The following is a 21,725-nucleotide window of genomic DNA, read 5'->3' on the forward strand; positions in this document are numbered from 1 at the left end:
TGTTTTTTTCACGAGATTAGAGACTATTTCATTTGCGTCTTAAGAATTCAACAACTCATTTATTATTTCTTACTAATATACAGTTTATGCATATCTTATTGCAGCTAATGTTTGTAAACATCTATTTTTGGCATATATGACTTTATACTGAGGTTTCTAATTTGCAGTTAAAATATTCTTAACAATAAAGGAACGTAATTTATAGATAATTCAAACATCAAAAACTTTCTATTACCAGCACACAAACAAAAATCACAGATATAAACTATTTCATTCAAGAGAGATGAAATAGAATAAGAAGAACTATCCAAAACAATAAATAAACTAAAAACCAAGATATTCGTAAAAAGAACCAGACCAAAATTGAGGAAACACTAAAGAAAGGAAGAAACATCAAATTGATGAAAAGAAGACTTGGAACAGGGAGCAACAGATGTTTGCTCTAAAGGATGAAAATAGAAATATTATCCACAATAGAGATGGAGTGATAAAAATTGCAAAGGATTTCTATAAAAAGCTATACAATAATAAAAGAAATAACTTCACCTATAGATATAATGAAACGCTTGAGCCAGTACCAAACGTAACAGTACGAGAAATATAGAAAGCATCAAAATGCATGACTAGATGCCAATCAGCAGAAGATGGCCTAACAATTAATATAATAATAGATAGAGGAGATTTCATTGTAGTAAAACTGGCTGAATTCTACACCAAATGTCTGCAAGAATGCAGCTTGAAAAATCCTTATCATTATACTAATTCACCAAAATGGAGACACAAAAGACCTGAAAAATTACCGTTCAATATGTTTACTCTCCGTAATATACAAAATATTTACAAAGATCATATTAGGCTTTAATCAAGCAAGAGAGCAGGCAAGCTTTAGAAGTGGGTATATAACATTTGACCATATCCAAGTAATTAACCAGCTATTGGAAAAATCAGCAGAGTATGACAAAACCACTATGTATGGCATTTATAAACTATGTACCAACCGTATGTCACGCAATTGTACATAATTCCTTTTGTATATATTATGCTTGTATCTTCGCTCTTCCCTCGCACTAAAACGAACATGAAAATTCATGTCTGCTGTTTTGCTCTGTAACATTGTCATTTCCTCGAACATGTATTTTCCTGTTGCCTTGAGGTATTGTATATAAAGGAGAGTGTTCTTTATACAACAAGTGTTGGCTTTAATACCCCAACAACAACAACAACAAAATTAATATAGTACTCAGTTGATTGCTTCCTGCCTTTGAGTCACAACCTCCTCTCTCGGCTCGTCACAACTATGAGAGAGATGTAGATTGTGAAAACATCAGCAGTAATGAAAGACCTTCAAAAACAAGGAATAGAAGAATCTTATGGTGGAAAACCTGAAGATATCTATACAGAGAGTACAGCAATCCTAAAACTACATAAATAAATTGAGAAAATTCCGATTGAGAAAGGAGTTAGACAGGGAGACCCCATCTCTCCTAAATTATTCACAGCATGTCTAGAAGAAGTTTTTTCAAGAATTTAGATTGGAAAAATTTAGGAATTAATATTAATGGTGAACAGCTTAACAACTTAAGATTTAAAGATGACATAATTGTGTTTAGTGAATCATGGGAGGAATTAGAAAAAAATATAAAAGATTTGAATAGAGAAACCAGAAATGTGTGTATGTATATATATATATATATATATATATATATATATATATATATATATATATATATATATATATATATATAGATATAGATATAGATATAGATATATATATGAATATATATACATACAGTATATATATAAATATATACATATATATAATATATATATATGTATATATATATATATATATATATATATATATATATATATATATATATATATATATATATATATATATATATATATATATATATATATATATATATAGATCTCAAGCAGAAAGGAATGACAATTTAAGTGATCATTTGCATTTGAATTGATCACAATTGTATAAAAATGTATAACCTGCTGTTCTCTTGAATGAGAATCTGGTCAACATAATTAATAGGCGTATCCCTTCTCTTGTGCTAAAATATCGAGTGAAAGACAAATCCAGCTTCAAGGCATGATAGGCCTTCTGCTTCTCCAAGTAAACCCATCTACAATCATCAATAAGTCAGGATTTGTCTTCACTTGATAGTTTAGCACACGAGAAGGGATACGCCTATCAATTATATTAGTATTCTAATACAATCGAAAAAGACAAATTATTTTCGATTTAATACTGCAGTAAATTTCAACCACCCCCCCCCCCCTCTCTCTCCCCTGGTATACGGTATGTATGTATCAACGTCAGATAGGAATATTAGTATCATTCGGTTTTTTTTTATGTTTATTCGTGATCTGTTGGTCTGCATATTCCTGTTGCTGAATTATGTGCTTTTGTTTACTTTCCTGAATTTAATTCGATATGACCTTTATCAAGCTACAATAAGATTTTCGAGGGAGTGAGATCAATTTTCAGAAATATCTGATATGGCGGTTTTATAGTTTAGCTTTTATTCTGTTCAGTATTTGAGGCAAAAATCCTATTTATTGAAAGGGGAAATTTAAATGCGATTACAATGTAATTTAGTTGCTACGATTTATATTCAATGTCATTTTTAATATTGAAATGTGATATGATTAACAAATGTATGGGGCATGAAAACTCCATAATTTTATAATTGTTCGATAAATCTACCGAATCTTAATGTAATATGTGTTGCAAACAAAGATGAGGTTTTAATTTGCAAGGTAACTTGTTTCTATAAAAAATAGTAAAAACGAAAAAAAAAATAGGAAAATCTTCAAAAAAAAAAAAAAAAAAAAAACCAGGCTTTTCTTCGGAGAAATGTCTGATATGGAGAAATTTAAAAGCTTATGATATAAAGCTTGGAATTTACAAAACCCTTCAAATTTTGATAAAACTAAAACAATAACCAACATCTTCCGTTTAATAGTTGCTACAAGAAAAATTTAGTAAAAGAGACGTGGAAGATTGAAATCATCTCTCTCTCTCTCTCTCTCTCTCTCTCTCTCTCTCTCTCTCTCTCTCTCTCTCTCTCTCTCTCCCAAGTGGTAATAATTCATTATATATGAGCTGAAATCAAGAGATTGTGTTTCTGATATGAATTAAGTTGAAAGCTGTGGAGAGACTAACTACAATTCGACAGTCAAGAATTGCTGAAGGTTGATATTTGAACGGAAGGAAGGAGGCGCTCCAATTACAGATATCACTCAGAGGTAGTCAACTGATGAGGTTTCCCATGAATAGTCCTGTACTAGAAGTAATTGTAAAGATTACTGCTGAAATGTTTTATATATTTCATTGGGATGTTGTTTTTGCATAATGCATATTCACCTTACAAATTCGATTATAAGGAGAAAATGGTTTTAAATACATGAAAAATAGCTCTAAAATAGCTTAAAATTAAATCAGATTCCGGGGCTTACAGCACCCCCGGGACCCCCAACTGCTGCGGTTATGTCATCTGACCCCCAACCCATTTTAACTTGCTGGATCCGCGCTTGTATAAATATATATATATATATATATATATATATATATATATATATATATATATATATATATATATATATATGTATATATATATGTATATATATATATATGTATATATATATATATATATATATATATATATATATATATATATATATATATATATATATATATATATATATATATATACACATATATATATACACATATATATACATATGCATATACAAATACACACGCACACACACACACACACACATATATATATATATATATATATATATATATATATATATATATATATATATGTACATATATATATACATGTATATCATCTCCTCCTACGCCTATTGACGCAAAGGTCCTCGATTAGATTTCGCCAATCGTCTCTGTCTTGAGCTTTTAATTTCAATACTTCTCCATTCATTATCTCCGACTTCACGCTTCATAGTCATCAGCCATGTATGCCTGGGACTTCCAACTCTTCTAGTAGCCTACCTTGTGGAGCCCAGTTAAATTTTTGGTGAACTAATCTCTCTTGGAGAGTACAAAGAGCATGCTCAAACCATCTCCATCTACTCCTAACAATGATCTCATCTACACATGGCACTCGAGTAATCTCTCTTATAGTTTCCTTTCTAAGCCTGTCCTGCCATTCAACTTCCAATAACCTTCTGAGGGCTTTGTTCTCAAATTTACCAAATCTATTGGAGATTGTTTCATTGTCATACCATGATTCATGTCCATAGAGTAACAGCGATCTCACTAAACTGATATATGGTCTGATTTTTATAATTATGTAATTTCAGGCGATTTGATTTCCAAATTATACACACACAGATATATATATATATATATATATATATATATATATATATATATATATATATATATATATATATATATATATATATACATATATATATATATATATATATATATATATATATATATACTATATATATATATATATATATATATATATATATATATATATATATATATATATATATATATATATATATATATATATATATATATACTGTGTATATGTGTGTGTATGAGTGTATGTGTTTGTTGTTTGTGTGTATGTGCGCATAATTTAATTCTCACATGGTGCTCACTGTTCTTTCATTCAACAGAATTTTGCCCTATGCTACGTTGACCTCTGCCGTTGCAACGCCGGATTATCTTTAAAGCAGATCGATCAAACTGCGTGGTGGAAAGAATGAGACCACTTGCCATCTGTCTGCTGTCGTGTTTTTTGATACGTCACGTTCGCACTGAACGACACCCCCCCCCCCCCTCTCTTTTCCAACCCCCCTCCCCCCTATATAAATCCGTTATAGCGAGCGCATGTCCGGTACACCGTAACGTGTCTCGTGAATGTTACTATAACGGTACATACGTCAACAGCTGCATTTTTGTGTGTCTAGTGTTGCATACTGTGGATATGAATGCGATCTGCTACTGACAGTAATTTCCAATGTTTGTATTGTTCTTCTACGACTAACGTATATTCGTGGTAATTTTGTTGAAACATAGTCAATAAATCAAGCTTATTTCAGCCATAAGTTTATTTTAATGCAACACGCACACACAGACACGGACACACACACACACACACACACACACACACACACACACACACACATATATATATATATATATATATATATATATATATATATATATATATATATATATATATATATGTATATATATATATATATATATATATATATATATATATATATATATATGTATGTATATAATTTATATATATATATATATATATATATATATATATATATATATATATATATATATATATATATATATATATATATATATATATCCCAGATATCCTAAAAAACAACCAATGAGGACATAAACGAGAAATTTCCAATGCTCTTCTTCAAAAGTTCAAACTTGCAGCGAATGTTTTAACTTTTTGTTGAACAGACTGGCATGTCTCTTTTCATACTTTATATCTGAAATATTTATTTTAATGTTCATATTCTTTAGATATTTCATGTGAATTGTTCATAACTTCGTTAGTAATTTATTCATTTCCTTTCCTCAAAGTGCAATACTTTCCTTGTTGAAGCCCTTGATCTTATAGCGTCCTGCTTTTCCCGTTAGGATTGTAGCTTAGCTAATAATAATAATAATAATAATAATAATAATAATAATAATAATAATAATAATAATAATAATTTCATCACGCTTCAAGATTGTATGGTATTATTATTATTATTATTATTATTATTATTATTATTATTATTATTATTATTATTATTACTTGCTAAGCTACAACCCTAATTGGAAAAGCAGAATGCTATAAGCCCAGGGGTCCAACAGGGAAAATAGCCCAGTGAGGAAAGGAAACAAGAAAAAAAATCTTAAGAAGAGTAGCATTAAAATAAATATCCTATATAAACTAAAAAAAAAAAAATAACGAAACAAGAGGAAGAGAAATTATTTACAAAATAAGTTTCTCCGTTGACGACACACTACATGCACTTTATTTATTTATTTATATGTTTGCTTTTCGGATTATCAGCTTGATTAGTTTCCAAAACACATGGTAGTTCAAGAAAGAGAAATGAATTGTTACATACTGGGCCTAAAAGAATAAACCGGATAAGATATAACTCAGTTCCTTTGTGCAATGAATAATCAGTTTGTAGTTCTCATAATAATTCTGCCATTATATTTGAGATTGTAAATTGAGATGATAATAGACACCAGTTATCTAGGACATTTAGTGTTCATGTTTAGTTAAGTAGGCCTACTTAGACCCACGGTCCAGACATATAGACCTTGCTTAGACCTATAGCAAATCCAATATTAAAGCCTCAGAGAACTTGAAGAAAGTAAAATAGTTTAAAACGAAAGTGAAGAATTGAGAGTTAACTAAGATAGTTTAAAACGCACAATTCTTTGACGGCTGCAAGATATAAATATAACTTTTCACATGGATAAATTTTGCCATTGGTCACTGCGCGTGATACCGAGCAACACTAGAATTATCGATCCATACGTTCACAACTGCCAACATTTATGTTACATACTATAACGCTATAAAAGTTGCTGACATAACTTTAAAATTACACTTATGAAATTCCTTCATAAACGTTATTTCTTATAATTTGTACTGATTAAATCTAAACAAATTGTTAATAGTTTATATATATTATGACATATCTATTTTGACGTTGTTACTTTTTTTAGAATGATTTATTGTTAATTTGTTCTCTTCATTTATTTATTTCCTTATTTCCTTCCCTCACTGGGCTATTTTTCTCTGTTGGAGCCCCTGGGCTTGTAGCATCTTGTTTTTCCAACTAGGGTTGTAGCTTGGATAGTAATAATAATAATAATAATAATAATAATAATATTAATAATAATAATAATAATAATGTTTGTAGAATTGCTATGAATTTCCAACATGATGATTTCTTTAAGATTCAGAATCGGAATGCCTTAAGGGAAGTGAAATCGTTAACTAGTTCTCTAATAACATTGCTTTGGTATGTAAATTTAAACGTGACACAAACAAGAATATTTTAAAGGTAATTATATTTTAGAAGAAAATTGAAAAGATTATTGTAGATCAGCATATATGATTTAGGATGCTTGGGAGGACTGATTTTTTTTTTCTATTTGAACAGGCTGACATAAGTCTTTTTTATAGTATTTATATGAAAGATTTGGTTTAATGTTGTTAATTTTACTAAAATATTTTATTTAATTATTCATTACTTCTCATATAGTTTATTTATTTCCTTATTTTCTTTCCTCTCTAGGCTATTTTTCTGTGTTGGAGTTATGGCTTAGCTCGTAACAATAATAATAATAATAATAATAATAATAATAATAATAATAATAATAATAATAATAATAATAATAATAATAATAATAATAAAACCACACCTGGGAGCTGAAACTGTAATGATACCAGTCAACTCAAACAGCCAGTTACTTCAGTCACGCCTGATGGTCTTGAGTTTGTTGACACGAGATCAAGAAGCTCCGTTTTCTTTGATTCTCAAAACTATAAATGAAACAGAATACATTCGAATCTATGTTTTGAAGACTTGAATGCATTTAACAGCATCAAGGTTAGTTTTCAATTCTTATTGTTAAAAATAACAGATGCTTTTTTGTTTGAAGTGATTGTCTGGTTCACTAAAATACGAGAATTTACACGAGATAAGAAGCAAAACATTAGAGAAACATCTGTGTGTAGTACTACTGGGTGATGGATGATGTCAGTTTGTCCAAGTCTTGAGTCTTGTTTACGTATTTTGAATTGATGTAAGTATTTTCTTGTCGATTTAGCCACAGAGATATTCATACACTTGATTTATAAGCATTTTGACTGAGCTTGTTCCTGTTTTCTCGCACGTATTTCTTAGGCCTATTCTTGCAAGTTAAAGGTCACCAAGATTACTTGAGACATCTTGAAGACATCATTGTTAGTGACCATATAAGGTCGCCTTTGTTTACTTCATGATTATAATAGTCATCTTAAGATCTTTGTATTAGATCTACTGCAGCTTATTTCACAGCCTGTCAGAATAAGCTGTGATGAAATATCAAAAGACTCATACGCCGATTTACAAACGCTCTAAAATAAATCCATGGTATATATATATATATATATATATATATATATATATATATATATATATATATATATATATAATGTGTGTGTGTGTATGTATGTTCATATAAGCCATAAATACCTATTAATATCGGATATCAGAACCTCAGTTTCTTGGGCCCAGATTCAATTCCTTGGTTGACAAGAAGCAATTATCATAAAGTTGATTTCCCCTTGGGTGTCGGATCCTGAGGCTGAGGGAATCCAATATTAAGAGGTATTTATGGGTTATATGAATATATATGAAAAACACGAATAAATGTATAAAAATTATCAGATATATATATTTTGATGTTACTGTTTTTAGAATATTTAATTTTTATTGTTCATTATTTCTCATATTTATTTCTGTATTTCCGGACCTCACTGGGCTATTTATAGGTTGTAGGTTGGCCTAGGCACCTGCCACCCGTTAAGACGCTAAGGCTAGTCTGGCCTATTCTTTACATAGTCTCCTCTTTACTCATACATTTAACAACACTGAAATTCTTCTTCTCTCAAGAGGTTAACTTCTGCACTATAACTGTTCAGTGGCTACTTTTTTCTTGGTAAGGGTAGGAGGACACTCCAAAATCAAACCATTGTTCTCTAGTCTTGGGTAGTGTCATAGCCTCTGTACCATGGACTTCCACTGTCTTGGGTTAGAGATCTCTTGCTTGAGGGTACACTTGGGCACACTATTCAATCTATCTTTTTTTATCTTCCTCTTGCTGTTTTGAATTTTTTATCCATGTGTTATTTTCAATTTTTTATTGTTCAAGTTTGAAAGATTTATTTTAATGTTGTTATTGTTTTTAAACATCACGTAGTTATTTCCTTTCCGCACTGGGCTATTTTCCCTGTTGGAGCCCTTTGGCTTATAGCATCCTTCATTTCCAACTAGTGTTGTAGCTTAGTAAGTAATAATAATAATGGAGCCCTTGGGCCATAGCATCTTTCTTTTACGACTAGGGATGTAGCTTAGCTAATAATAATACTAATACCTTCCGGATGGGCGAGTATTTTGATGTTATTTTTATCATCTACTTAGTCAACTTGTTTTTACTCTGCTGTGGGTCACTTCATACGCAATTTAGCATTATTTTACTGCTCCTCTCTTCCGGCAAGTTGTACTGCACACACCAGCGGTGTGGCTGAGTATTTTCACGTATTTTAATTATCTAAATCATTTGGTTCATAAATAAATATATCTGTACTTACACTATTCGAAGTCTCAGAATTTTTAACATTCGGCTTCTTTCCAACTTACAATTTCCATTGTGAATTGATCTTTTGTTGTAAGAATAACACATTTCACAAACGCTACACATTGTGCAAAGTTCGGAAAAATTACCCTTTAATAAGTAAAATTTATTATTGAATTTATTCATTTTATGAGTTCAAGTTATAGAAAGAATCAGTAGCAGAAATAGGTCGAACTAGGTCTCTCTCGGAATTATATGTTGCCATCTTCACGTCTGGGCTACTTAGGAGGAACTCCCATTACTCTGTTTGAATTTTGGAATTACTGAATTCTTATTGGATAGAAAAATGCCCTTTGACAATTTCCTAAGTCAAGCAGGGTCTAATAGAGTCGTTTCAAATTACCTCCCACTGATTAGTACAGTGGCCTGCCGCTGATGAATTGATGAAAACATCATATAAAGGGAATTCTGGGAACTATGAGAGTGAGAAAAAGCATGTCTTGGGACAGAGCTCAGCCGATTTATAAATTTTGAGGCAGTTTTGATGATTTTTAAAATAATTTTTTATTTTTCTGTTAAGTACTCCGGGGTATTTAAAACATTCTGAACAGTTTTTGTTTTATACAAGTTTGCGATAGGGTTGAAAGTAAGGGAGTTTATACTGCTGGGCTGTCATCATTTACCTTATTTATATTGCTATGCCTTTAAAGGTGATTGCTATCGTCCTTCTACGACCCCGCCACCAAAAAGTTGGTAGATGTGTGTGCCATTCTACAATCTACCCCAATCAACATTTTGGTATTTAACAAATTCGGTGATCTCAGTGGTAAGCTTGGTGTTTTTGTAAGGAGGAACTAAATAAAGTGGTATATAGTACCAGTCTGAAGTGGCAGATATACATAGATTGCACAAGGTGGATTGGTTCCAGCAGACCCCCAAGCCAGGGTTAGTATGGCTGGGATGTCTATCCCGATAGCTGTGCGGGCAGTAGATACATGGCCTGTTGCCATGGCACGGGTGACTGGGTTGGCTACTGGAAACCAGGCTTGCTGGAGATGCACATCTTTCACATATTGTACCTGGGTAGGGGAGCGATGCTCTGCAAGGGATATTGTACATTGGTATCCTGAATAGAAAATATGGCAAATCTTTGGGATGGTATTAGCCACGGGTCGTTGGCTGAAGGAACAAGGCCACGACCTCATGAGTATGGAACCATTGCCTACTTAAATACTTTCAAAAGAAGAGGTACCACCACTTGGTACCATTCCTGCACACTGTGACTGTGCCAAGCCGGTCAGTGACTGGTATCTGCTTCTGGACTTCAGAGTGCTGGGCCGATCTCACCTGTTCACCAGAGGGAGGGTATACTGTACTATTCTTTCTCTCTGGCTCCAGGAGCTATTTCCCAGACATGGAACTTGACTGATCCCAGCCTGATTCATGATCTGCCTCCTGATTGTATGTTCCTGGACTGGTAAAGATTTGAGTGTTTTTATTCTAGATGATTGAAAAAGTATTACCTAATTTTTTTTGCAAAAATAATCTGGGTGATATTTTAAGAGGTCCATCAGTGTAAAAAGTACCTGATAAATGTACTGTATATATTGAAGTCAATTTTCTCTTCCAAAAAGCCACATTCTGTGTAATGCAGGGTCACTATTAATGATCAGGAAATTTTCTTTTCATTCTTGAATATAAATTTTGTTTGTTCCGACTATAAATCTTATGCTATTTATTAGGGATTATCTTTCGGTGAAACTGGATGACTAGCCACCAAGACTGAGCGATTTGTTAACTACCCAACCTGCTAGTTAGCGGTGGGGGTTGCCAGCTACCCCTCTCACACGCACACTAGTGAATCTGAGCCCCTTTTTCTTTTGGCTTTGAGTCGAACTCTTCATAGGTAAGACTGCGCTAGTTGCGCAGACGCCCACATCTTTCACCGCCTCATGGCAGGTAGAACACTGTTCTACACAGTGGTTGCTGCAACGAAAACTTCTGACCACTCACCTCCACCACCTTCCTGTGGGTCGGAGCAAAGCTTGTGAGCATAATCCTTTAGGGTTACTGGCTTCTCTTCTCTCCACAAGTTCAAGAGTTCGTCCAATCTTGAACAAGGTTCTTGGGGCCGATTCCTTGGATCCTCTCGTCAGCTCTTCTTACTTGCGTCTGGATACATAACCCCATGGGATTATTCCCTCTTCTATTCCCTCGGTTCTAAGGGATTGAACCAGCAGGGGCTATAACAACTTATTTGCTTGAATTCTTTTGGCCAGCGAAGTTGTGTAACAAGGGAGTCCGGTCAACCCTTGGATTGGTGACCTCATGAGAACACCAGAGGTTGTCGATATCTCTTCTTGCTCTCTGTCTCCATCGGCCTATGCTTCCTCGGATCTTTGTATTAGTATCTTCAGCCTCCATCCACAGAATCCTTCTCCAGAGAGACATACTGTAAACTGTTTGACCACTGCTTAGCTTGACTCGTTCTTGTTCGTCAACCCTCAGACAGTGACGCTCTTATGCAGCTGGAGTTCTCCAATCAGCCGGTGTTCTTCTTTAGAGATACTCCCTTTCTTGTCCTTAAGTGTGGTTTTTTCCAATAGTGGATAATCCTCTCCTACGAGCTTGGAGTACTGTACTCATTCTCTTTTGCCAAGAACAGAATTTGCAGCCCAGCTACAAGAAAATACACTTCTGTCTCTTCCACCCACCCGTTGAGGTGTGAGGGCGGTTCTCTCTTTAATCTTCGCGATCCGAATATCCTCTCAAACGGGGCAACATTGTTCATCAAGATATCCCCGAGCTTCTACAGTCCTTCCTATAGAAGTCTCCAGTTTTGTCCTCTCTGGGAACAAGTTTGATTACCAAACTCTGTTAGGCGAGGAGAGGCTTAAGGTCAAACAAGCAGTTAGTCCAGGACTTCCTGCGTACCTTCGACCGGTAGGACTCATGTTCCAAGTTTTCCTGGACCTCCGTCATCAAGGAAGATTTCTTCATTCATACAGGCTTTCCATGTCAAGGATGGTGCTTCAGTTTTGATATAACCTCAGGTTTTTACTACGGTTTTACCGTAGTGTCAACCTGGTCCTACAGGATCTGCCTTATTCCCTAAAGACTCTGAGGGTTGGCTGATCATAACAGTCTGGCTGGCTTGCCGAGACAAGTCCTCGAATTTACCACGATCTGAGGATTGGAGTAAATCTTGAGAGATATCCCGACTTCCTTATCAGAGGTGGGTATTCTTAGACAAGTACATTGTCATTAGACTGCGAAAGTTTTTCTACTGAACGATACGGTTCAAGGTGGAGGATAGCAATTGCCCTTCCTTCCTCGGTTCTCACTTTCTTCAGCAGTGGTTGTGTCTCATATGTCACTGTTTCACTCCGGTTCGTCAAGCCCGCATCGGTCACCGTCGAATCTAAATCTCTCTTGAGACGCAATCTTCCTGCCACCAGGAAGAATCGTTGACAGCGGCAACAGAGTTGGTCTCTTACTTTCCCGTTCTCGAGAAAGACTTCCTTCACCTGTGGGTCTCCCCGTCAGGAGATTCCATCGGGGGGAATTGGACTTGTCCATTCCCCACCATCACTCTTCAGAACAGTCTGCATCGTCGGCAGTCTCGTCTCGCTAGAAGACTCGTCTCTCCTGCTAGAAACGAGTCTTGCCCAGCAGACTTGTTACACCTAGCTGACGCTCCTGCAACTCCCAATGGTAATCCTAAGAGAACTCCCTCCATGATACGATCTACTCTTACAGCCACATGTGAACATCTTTCATAAAGTCGTAACTTTGCTGCAACTTCATGTCTGGAGACTACAGTATCCATCTCCTCCTCTCACTGAGAGTCCCCTTTCCACAACAAGTTGCGAAGAGGATGCCAGGATAGCCACGAAAATTTTCAGCTTCTGTCTTTCAAGCCAAGCGGACTGTTTTCTGTAATAAGGGTCGTGGAAGGGTCATCTTTTCCCTCGAGGTCACTATTTCAGTAATAGCAGAATACCTCTTTACCTTCAGAGGAAAGCTGCTCATGGAAGATCGCTCTTCCTTGAACCCCTCTCACTCTCGGCGATGGACCAGGTAATACTCTACAGTACCTCATTCCTGACAGCTCGTACCCCAGTTTCGAGCTCTTCAGGGGAGTCCTTCATAGCATGGCCTATGATCCAAATCCATGGCTACTATGCCAGGGAAGAACTTCAGGTACTACCTCAACGAAACTACAGGACCTCTCCTCCGAGTGTCAGCACTCACTTATCAGCCTAGGTAAAGTCAAGAAAAGGATCGCCAAGAACACGTTCTCGGCTTGGATTTGCAAATTCACGGACCGAGTATTGAATCTGGATCTTTCTCTTCATAGAGGAGACCTAGAGGTTGTAACATTAGGAGCAGGAGTATGCCCCTAGCGTTTATGGAAACATCTCGGTTTCGCAGGCCTGGTCAGCAGGTGGGTGAAAGTGTCAAATGACCTTCACCGTCCACTTCCTACAAAATGTGATCCACAAGAACATGGAGACACACTCCATTGTCCCTGTGGTGGCTACACAATAAATGGTTTATAACACCTAAAGCTCCTTGATGGACAAGTAGTAGATATGGGAGGGCAGAATCAAACCATGGTCAAGACTGGGATGAATGACAAAGAATGGCTGGCTCTTTCTATCTTTCATCTTCACCCTGCAGAGTAAGAGCACCTATGGTACTCTGCAAAGCTGGCCTTCACTGTCTGCAGATAGAACCATTTTCCTTGTGTAACCTGGTATAGAGAGAGATACTTATTACGTCCCCATAGACCCCTGGCGAGGCGGGATTGGGTAATGTCTTTGGTTGATTCTAAGATCCCTACGATGCTAGTCACTGTTAGTGTCACATATTCACATATTCACGCAGATTGCTCAGGCCGCTAACAGTGCTTTGCATGAATTGTTTAGCGAGGTGTTAGGGTTTCTCCCTGTTATGTGCGGAGCATGTATGGGAAAACTCTGGATCAAGGACCAGCCCGTTGGTCCGGACTTCCATCCTCTTAAAGAGTGAATTAATCCTTATAAATAACGAGGGTTTGTATTAGTGTCAAAACAAATGACAAATTTGGAAGTAATTTCTGTTTTTCCTAATGATACAAACCTTAGCTTCTAAGATCAGCAATTGTTAGAGGAATTTCTTTTTCCTCCTTGTCAATTGCGCAAGGCAGCTCTTTGATTGCAGGAGGTGAATCTTCGTCATCAGGTATAAAAAATAAATCATCTTCAATCTCGGTATTCTCCAGTAAACCATGTCTTGCACAACACTTGTTTTATAAAAAAAAAAAGCTTGCTGGCATAAGAAAGCATTACTTAGTTCCAGGGGTGTATCCATTGCCCGAGTATTGATATCCTCATGATCACATGATTTCACTTCATGTGGTTCTTCAGAACACTCCATAAGTATTCTTAGTTTAAAGCTTTTTATTGACCTTGAATGAAATTAGCCCTCTAAATAGAACCCCTCTTCTTTGGCATGATTGAAGTAGTAAAAATGAAATGAACAACGAAGTAACAAAAAAATGTATGAGTAACAGTAGCAACTGGGAAAAACTTGATGTAATGATAACAGCACAAAAACATTTCACACACTATAGACAATGGTTGTTTACTAATTGGACCACATACTTTCACACAATGTTATTGTTGCCCAATATATACGGAAACCAGTAAAATATAAATATACAGTAAACATAAATATTGAAGAATTTTCTCTCAAAGTAATGATTTCACTGATCACTATGGCCAAGATAAGGAAATTCTGGGTAAATATGCGCAGACAAAATCACCTTTTTATCCTATAAGGAAGCTTCTAAATGACATAATCTCTCATCTGGAAATGGAACAGACCTTTTATAGCGTAAAAATGATGAAATCAGAAAATTGCTGTGTGACCAAATTGGCTATTTTCTAGGCTGCTGATACCCTCAATGGTGGATACCTCTGCCAGATGGCCTTATAATTCAAGTTATTAAATTTTCCAAAGTATTGTAAAGTGGATACTGTATATATTTTGCCTTTTTCCAGTAACTTTTGTTTTTTAATACTGTACATCCTATAGTCCATTTCTTTTATCGAGGCAGATTTTCACCGACTCGTAGCGGTGCCCTTTTAGCTCGGAAAAGTTTCCTGGTCGCTGATTGGTTAGAATTATCTCGTCCAACCAGCGCTCAGGAAACTTTTCCGAGCTAAAAGGGCACCGCTGCGAGTCGGTGCAAAAAGAAATTGACTATAGTTTGTATTAAAATAATTTTTCAAGTTGGATCCAAGTGTAACTGGTCAGTTTAAGGTTGGCATTGTTGCCTGGACTTGTACTGTAGTAATTTTATTTTAGTGAAGAGAATCCACTTTTTATTTATCTTAAAGCAATGAAGACTCTCTACAGTATTTTCAAACAAAATTTATCTTCTTTTTAAGGAAGTTTGTTTTTGCTCAAGATAATTAGGACCTTACTAAAATTATAGTTTCCGCTTATTCCATTGCCTATATAAGTACAGTAATCCAAGTATGGATGGAAAATGTCCTGTAATTTTTCATATAGATGGCTTATCAAGTGCTAAATATATATTAGGTATGGGAAATTGTATGCACAGAAACTGCCATTTACAATAATTCTTTTAATTACAGGTCCTGTATGTAATGTGAATCTGTTATTATTGTGGAAATACATCCGGAAAATGAAGCCAAACTTTCGTTGGAAGGAACCCAGCGGAGAAGTCAAAGCATCATCCAAACCTGGGGATCAAGACAGTGATAAATCAATGAAAAAGGTCAAAGAATGCAGAAAACCAACCTTAGGGCCTGTCTCCCCTGTAGATTCAGGAGAGGAACTTGTAAAAGAAAACCAAAATGACTGGAGAAATATTGTCGGTGATGCTACCTTGTTGAAAATAAGAACTAGAAAAAATAGATTTCTTGCTAGATTTAGAGTGTATTGGAAGCCCGAATGGCGTATTAGTCTTGGTTTAATGTTACTAGTCTTTATTTTAAGTAAATCCACTACTGTAGCTTCTGGAGGCGACAGTGACGTGGCCCAGAACATTATTGATGATGGGGACCCATTTGATTTTGTTACTTATGATGATGATGGTGATTCTGTGCAGTTTGTAGGAAGAAGGCTCAGCAGTATAATGGACATTGATGCTGATGCTGTAACAGAGACAAGTTCAGACAGTGTATTAGAAAGCCTAGAGGAAGCAGTTGAAAAATCTTCAGAGGTGCCTCCTTGTGCTACAAACGAAAAGAGACAGAGGGTGAAGATACAGTATACCTCAAGCATCGTTGAAAATGGTGAGAATGATGTTGTTCAATGGCTTATTCAATGATTACTTATTCTTTCAAATTACAATTGTTCCAACTTTAATACAAACTCTTTCTCTCTTTATTAGATAGTATACTTTTGGCAAAGCTGGAAGACTAGTCATAAGACTCTTAGTGAGGTATAACTACCTCATTGCTAGTTAAGGGGATAGAGGGTAATACCAGCTACCGTGCTTACACACATCTGTATTTTCCGGTCATGCTTTTGGCTCAGTGGAGAATGGAAGTTTGTCTCTCTCCACTGCCCAGTCTTTTTTTACTGTCCTATGACTAATTTGTTCTTTGTTCCGTAACTGGAATACAAACCACGCTATTTAATAGGGGTATTACTTTCGGTGTAGCTGAAATGACGAGCCATTGATTTTTAACGAGGATTTACTTTCCACACAGCTAGTTAGTGGGGGTAGGGGAGGGTAGCTTGCTACCCCCCCCCCCCCCCCCATCACACACCTGTGGTTGAGCTCACTTTGCTCTCAGCTCGGATGGTGTTCGGACGTGTCCATTCTCATCCTCGCCGTCATATTGGCAGCCATTTAATTGCTTTTTGTTCTTTCTTTTTCTAGTTTCTGTGTATGTGAACTTGGCCTCTGCGACCATGCGCACCGCCCCTGTGGAACGTTCATGTCGGCGGTCGAGACTGATCCTCACGCCCTTTGTCCTTCTTGTAGGGGCCAACGGTGTGATAGTGTCAACAAGTGTAGTGAGTGTAGGGAGTGGTCTGCCTCCCAGTGGGAGAGGTTTTCGCGCCGACAGAAGTCCAAACGGGATATTTCTCCTTCGAAGGTTGCTTCGAAGGGAGAAAAACCCAAGGCCTCTTCTTCCGTTGTCCAAACCTCCTCCGAAGCTCCCACTCAGTCGGTCTCTTTCGAGAGATCGTCGAGTGGTAGCATAGACAGATGTATTGCAAACCAACATCGGGTCTCGATAGATGACGTTGCTTCCCCTAGCGAAGCAGCTCCACCTCTACCCCCGGGGGAGGACATGTCACTAACCTCCCTTTTTCAGCTTTGGTCCTCCTTGGGGCTTACGGGTTTCGCCCTCCAAGGTTTTGCTTAACTACATCCGATTGGGTGCTGCTGTCAAGCAATCGTCGTAACCGTCAGAGGTTGATCCTCTGTCTTTTGTCGACGTTGTGGGGTCACAGGTATCCAATGCAGTTTCACCCATCTCTTCTTCCAGTCCAAACTCTACGGTAGCTGACGGCTTAGTTTCCCCCGTTCTTGATCATCCTACGAGGGGGAAACTAAGTCCATTGTCAGTCTCTCCTGCTAGTGTTTCTCTCCCTTTGGGGAGTTCACTTACAGAGACTCCTCTTCGGAGGACTGCAGAAGGTCAGCTTGCTGATCCAATGGCCCCCAGAGGGCCCATCCGTCAGAAGGCTCGCCTTCCTCTTCGCCATAGAGGCCTTCCTTCACCTGCGGTGAGGAGGCGCCTCTTTGGTTCAACGTCTTCTGTGCAGTCCCCAGCAGAGGAGCCTCTAGACCGATCATCCATCACTGCACCTGCATTGGTCCTGGACCTCTCTGCAGATCGTTCGCGATCTCCTTTGATGGAAGGTCGTCCTTTTAAAGGACACGTCGACCTTCCACCCAACAGACCTGCCTTCGCCGTTCCTGCATGGGCCTAACAAGGCTCCACCTGAACGTGCTATTGCGCGCCAACAGTTTACGCGCCCACGAAACCTGACAAGCGCTCATCAGTAGCTCGTCAGGCCCCATCACTACAGCGCGCTGATCATCCTTCTCACTCTAACACAGGGCATCATCAAGTGCGTACGTGCCAACACGAGCACAGCTCCACCATGCGCCATGCGTGCCCTAATGTGCACATGCGCCAACGATCTCCTGCGCACCCTGCGTACACTGCGCCCACGTGCCCTGCACTTAGGCGCCAACAATCTCCTACGCGCCAGCGCCCACCTGCGCGCAAATTACTTGCGCGCCATGCTGCGCACCATCCTACGCGTCTGGTAAAACCTGCGCGCCAGCTTTCTTCTGATAGTAGGCCTTGAATCATCATTCTCCTCCGCAGACGCGGAAATCTAGACCTCTAGGCGCTAGGGGCATTAGTACCTCTCTGGCTGTCAAGAAAAACTACTCAGTGGCGTAGGACCTTCTAGTGGGCATGCGGAAGTGTCAGACGACCTTCACCACCCGTTACATGCTATGATGTAACCTACAGGACCATGGAGACATTCTCTGGTGGTAGTTGCACAACAAATGGTTAAAACACCTCAAGGTCCTTGATAGACAAGTAGCAGATGGTGGAGGGCAGAGGTTACCCAGGATTAAGTCTGGTATGTATGATAAGAGGGACTAACCCCTTCTTTCTTTCATCTTCCCCTTCCTTGGGGAACCACCTACAGTACTCTCCAAGCCGGCCTCCACTGTCTGCAGGTATAACCATTTCCCGTGTGTAACCTGTTATAGAAATCTATACTTGCCCCAATCCCCTTTGCAAGGTGGGATTTGGGTAACTGTCTATGGTTTGAAGAATCCTACAACTTCTGAGAATTTTACCTAGACTAGTCACATTGCTACTAGTTTCACAGAATCACACGGATTGCTCGGGGTGCTGCTGCACGAAGTTTTAGCGAGGTGTTAAGGTTTCTTCTTTAGGCATGCATAGCATGGTAGGAAACCCCTGGTTAAAAACCTACCAGTTGGTTAAGATTTCCACCCACCTTAGTGGTGGGTCTTCCCTAATATAGAGCAAAAGGGTTTGTATAAGTGCCGGAACAAATAACAAATTTGAAGTAATTTTTATTTTTCCTAACAATACAAACCTAGAGCTCTTTATTCAAATTTGTCCCGCCATCACCTATCCCTCTGCAAGTTCTGCCTGCAATCAAAAGTGACGAGACAACGCAGGTGTGTGTGAGCTGGGTAGTCGGTACTACCCCCCACCATGCTAACTAGTGGTAGGGTGGTTATATCTCGCCAAAAGTCTTATGGCTAGTCTTCTAGCTAAGCTGAAAGTATATTCCCTGATAAAGGTCTCAAGGTTTGTATCTAGGAAAAATGCAAACTACTTTAATTTTTTTATTTTTTGGCTTTTTGTTTAGTGCCCTGTAGATCATATTTATGTAGTTTTTAATCTTAAAGTTGAGTTTCTAGATTTGAGAAAGATAGAAACACACTCTCTCTCTCTCTCTCTCTCTCTCTCTCTCTCTCTCTCTCTCTCTCTCTCTCTCTCTCTCTCTCTCTCTCTCTCTCTCTCTCTCTCTCTCTCTCTCTTCTATTTTTTTAAATGGTACTTACATATAAGTCTACCTTTTAGAATTTTTATGAATAAGAAGTTATCATTATGGAGATATTTTGTTTTTTTGGGGGTTTTACATGTGCCGTAGGTGAAAAGATGTAGAATTTGAAGGTTTAAGCTTTTACAACCAAAATTATTTCATTGCAGAATATATTGTGGCCTTTAAAGGATACTACAGACAAGAGGCTCGGGAAAGATTTATCCAAGCAGCTTTAAATGAATCAAATGTTGTCCGGTGGGAGCTAGTGCCACGTGATAACCCAGCTAGTGATTATCCTAGTGATTTTGATGTTGTCCAGGTAATTTACATCCTTAAAAGAATACATCCTAACTTTAGTATCAACCTAAGTTGTTTATTATTTCAAGAACTAGGGTTTTCCTTTGCCATAAGATATATCCACTGCTTTAGATCTTCTAGATGTCTCATTTCAGAAATTATATATACAGCTATTATTAGTAAATTACATCTCGTTGGAAATTTGTCGATAATAATACCTGTGATTTCAGATACAAGAACATCATAAGAATGGAGGCTTAGATTCATTAAAAGATCACCCTGCTGTCAAGAGAGTAACAGCACAGAGAATGGTGATTCGGCATTTGCACTTCATAAATGATACAGAAGAGTCCGATGAGGAGATATGGGATAATGTTGTGTTTGCTAACATCACGCAATCGGGTGAAGAAATGCTCCTTTTCAACTTAACTCAATCAGACTTGAGAAAGGAGCATGTAGAAAATGGAACCCATAGTGATGACGACACAGAAGAAATAGAAGTAGATTATGATGGACTCTCAGATGTTGAAAACAACCTTGAAGAGGAAAGTCCACTTTGTGAAGGTGATGATTGCAAACATGATGATGATGATGATACAACTTGGACAGCTTCTAGGCCATTACGACGGTCATCGCTAACATTGGTAAGAAATTTTTTCAAGTGTTCTTTTGTGAATTTATTGCTGTTTTATGTGATATATTTTTCTTGAGTGGTTTTGTTGAGAATATAGAGCCATTTTTCAATATTTAACTTAGCCGGTGATTATAATAGCTGCAACTCTGTTGCTCGACAGAAAAACTCTACGGAAAAATTCGCCAGCGATCGCTACACAGGTAGGGGGTGTACTCAACAGCGCCATCTGTCATTCAGATACCCAGTACTCATTGTAAACAAAGAACTCAATTTTCTCTCTGTCGGGCTACCGGCAAGACCTACTACTTCGCTGTTGCTAACTGGATTTGTTTTCACAACTATTTGGTGAAGTACACTATTCTAGTTTTGAGCTTTCGCTATGCAGGTGTTTTATCTTCATCTTAAGACTTGAACTCGTTTTGGATAGATTTAATTATGGTGACAAAGAGAGTATGGACTTTCTTTCACTTTTAAATGGCCGACCCTTCCCTTAGACGGAAGGGTGTTTAGGCTTTTAGTAATTATCTTATCACGTTATAGATTTTCCTCTATATATTTTATATCTCTCCGCCTTTATTAGGCCTCTTCGATTAACTTTCCATTTGTTATAAACATATAAAAATAAATTTTAATGTTTTGTTTATATAGACCTTTCCTGAGAGTAGGCGGTCCTAACTTGGAAACCGAAGTTAATCAACGTTGAGCCCTTTATATCGTAATTAGCTTTTAAAGAGCTAAGGATTTAGAACTTTTTAAATGTAATATTTTATGAAAGAATTTCTTTGATAGTCTTCGTGCTGTTTTCAAAGATGA

The 21,725-nt window shown here is 37.1% G+C and overlaps 1 protein-coding gene across 2 annotated transcripts in view; it reads left to right on the top strand.

Moving 5' to 3' along the window:
• The window catches only part of LOC137622018 (uncharacterized), a 100,446-nt gene extending 79,433 nt beyond the window's left edge, over positions 1 to 21,013 (top strand). Inside the window, exons 1-4 of one of the 2 annotated variants that reach the window (XM_068352504.1) lie at positions 7,712 to 7,867; positions 16,048 to 16,710; positions 20,149 to 20,300; positions 20,509 to 21,013. In XM_068352504.1, coding sequence (XP_068208605.1) covers positions 16,098 to 16,710; positions 20,149 to 20,300; positions 20,509 to 20,988 — 1,245 coding nt within the window. In that variant the 5' untranslated portion in view covers positions 7,712 to 7,867; positions 16,048 to 16,097 and the 3' untranslated portion in view covers positions 20,989 to 21,013. Of the gene's footprint in view, positions 1 to 7,711; positions 7,868 to 16,047; positions 16,711 to 20,148; positions 20,301 to 20,508 lie in introns of those variants that run through there. The other variant, XM_068352505.1, reaches the window with a different exon arrangement.
• The last annotated feature ends 712 nt before the right edge of the window (positions 21,014 to 21,725 follow it).

Source organism: Palaemon carinicauda, chromosome 28, assembly GCF_036898095.1.
Source record: "Palaemon carinicauda isolate YSFRI2023 chromosome 28, ASM3689809v2, whole genome shotgun sequence".
NCBI lineage: Eukaryota > Metazoa > Arthropoda > Malacostraca > Decapoda > Palaemonidae > Palaemon > Palaemon carinicauda.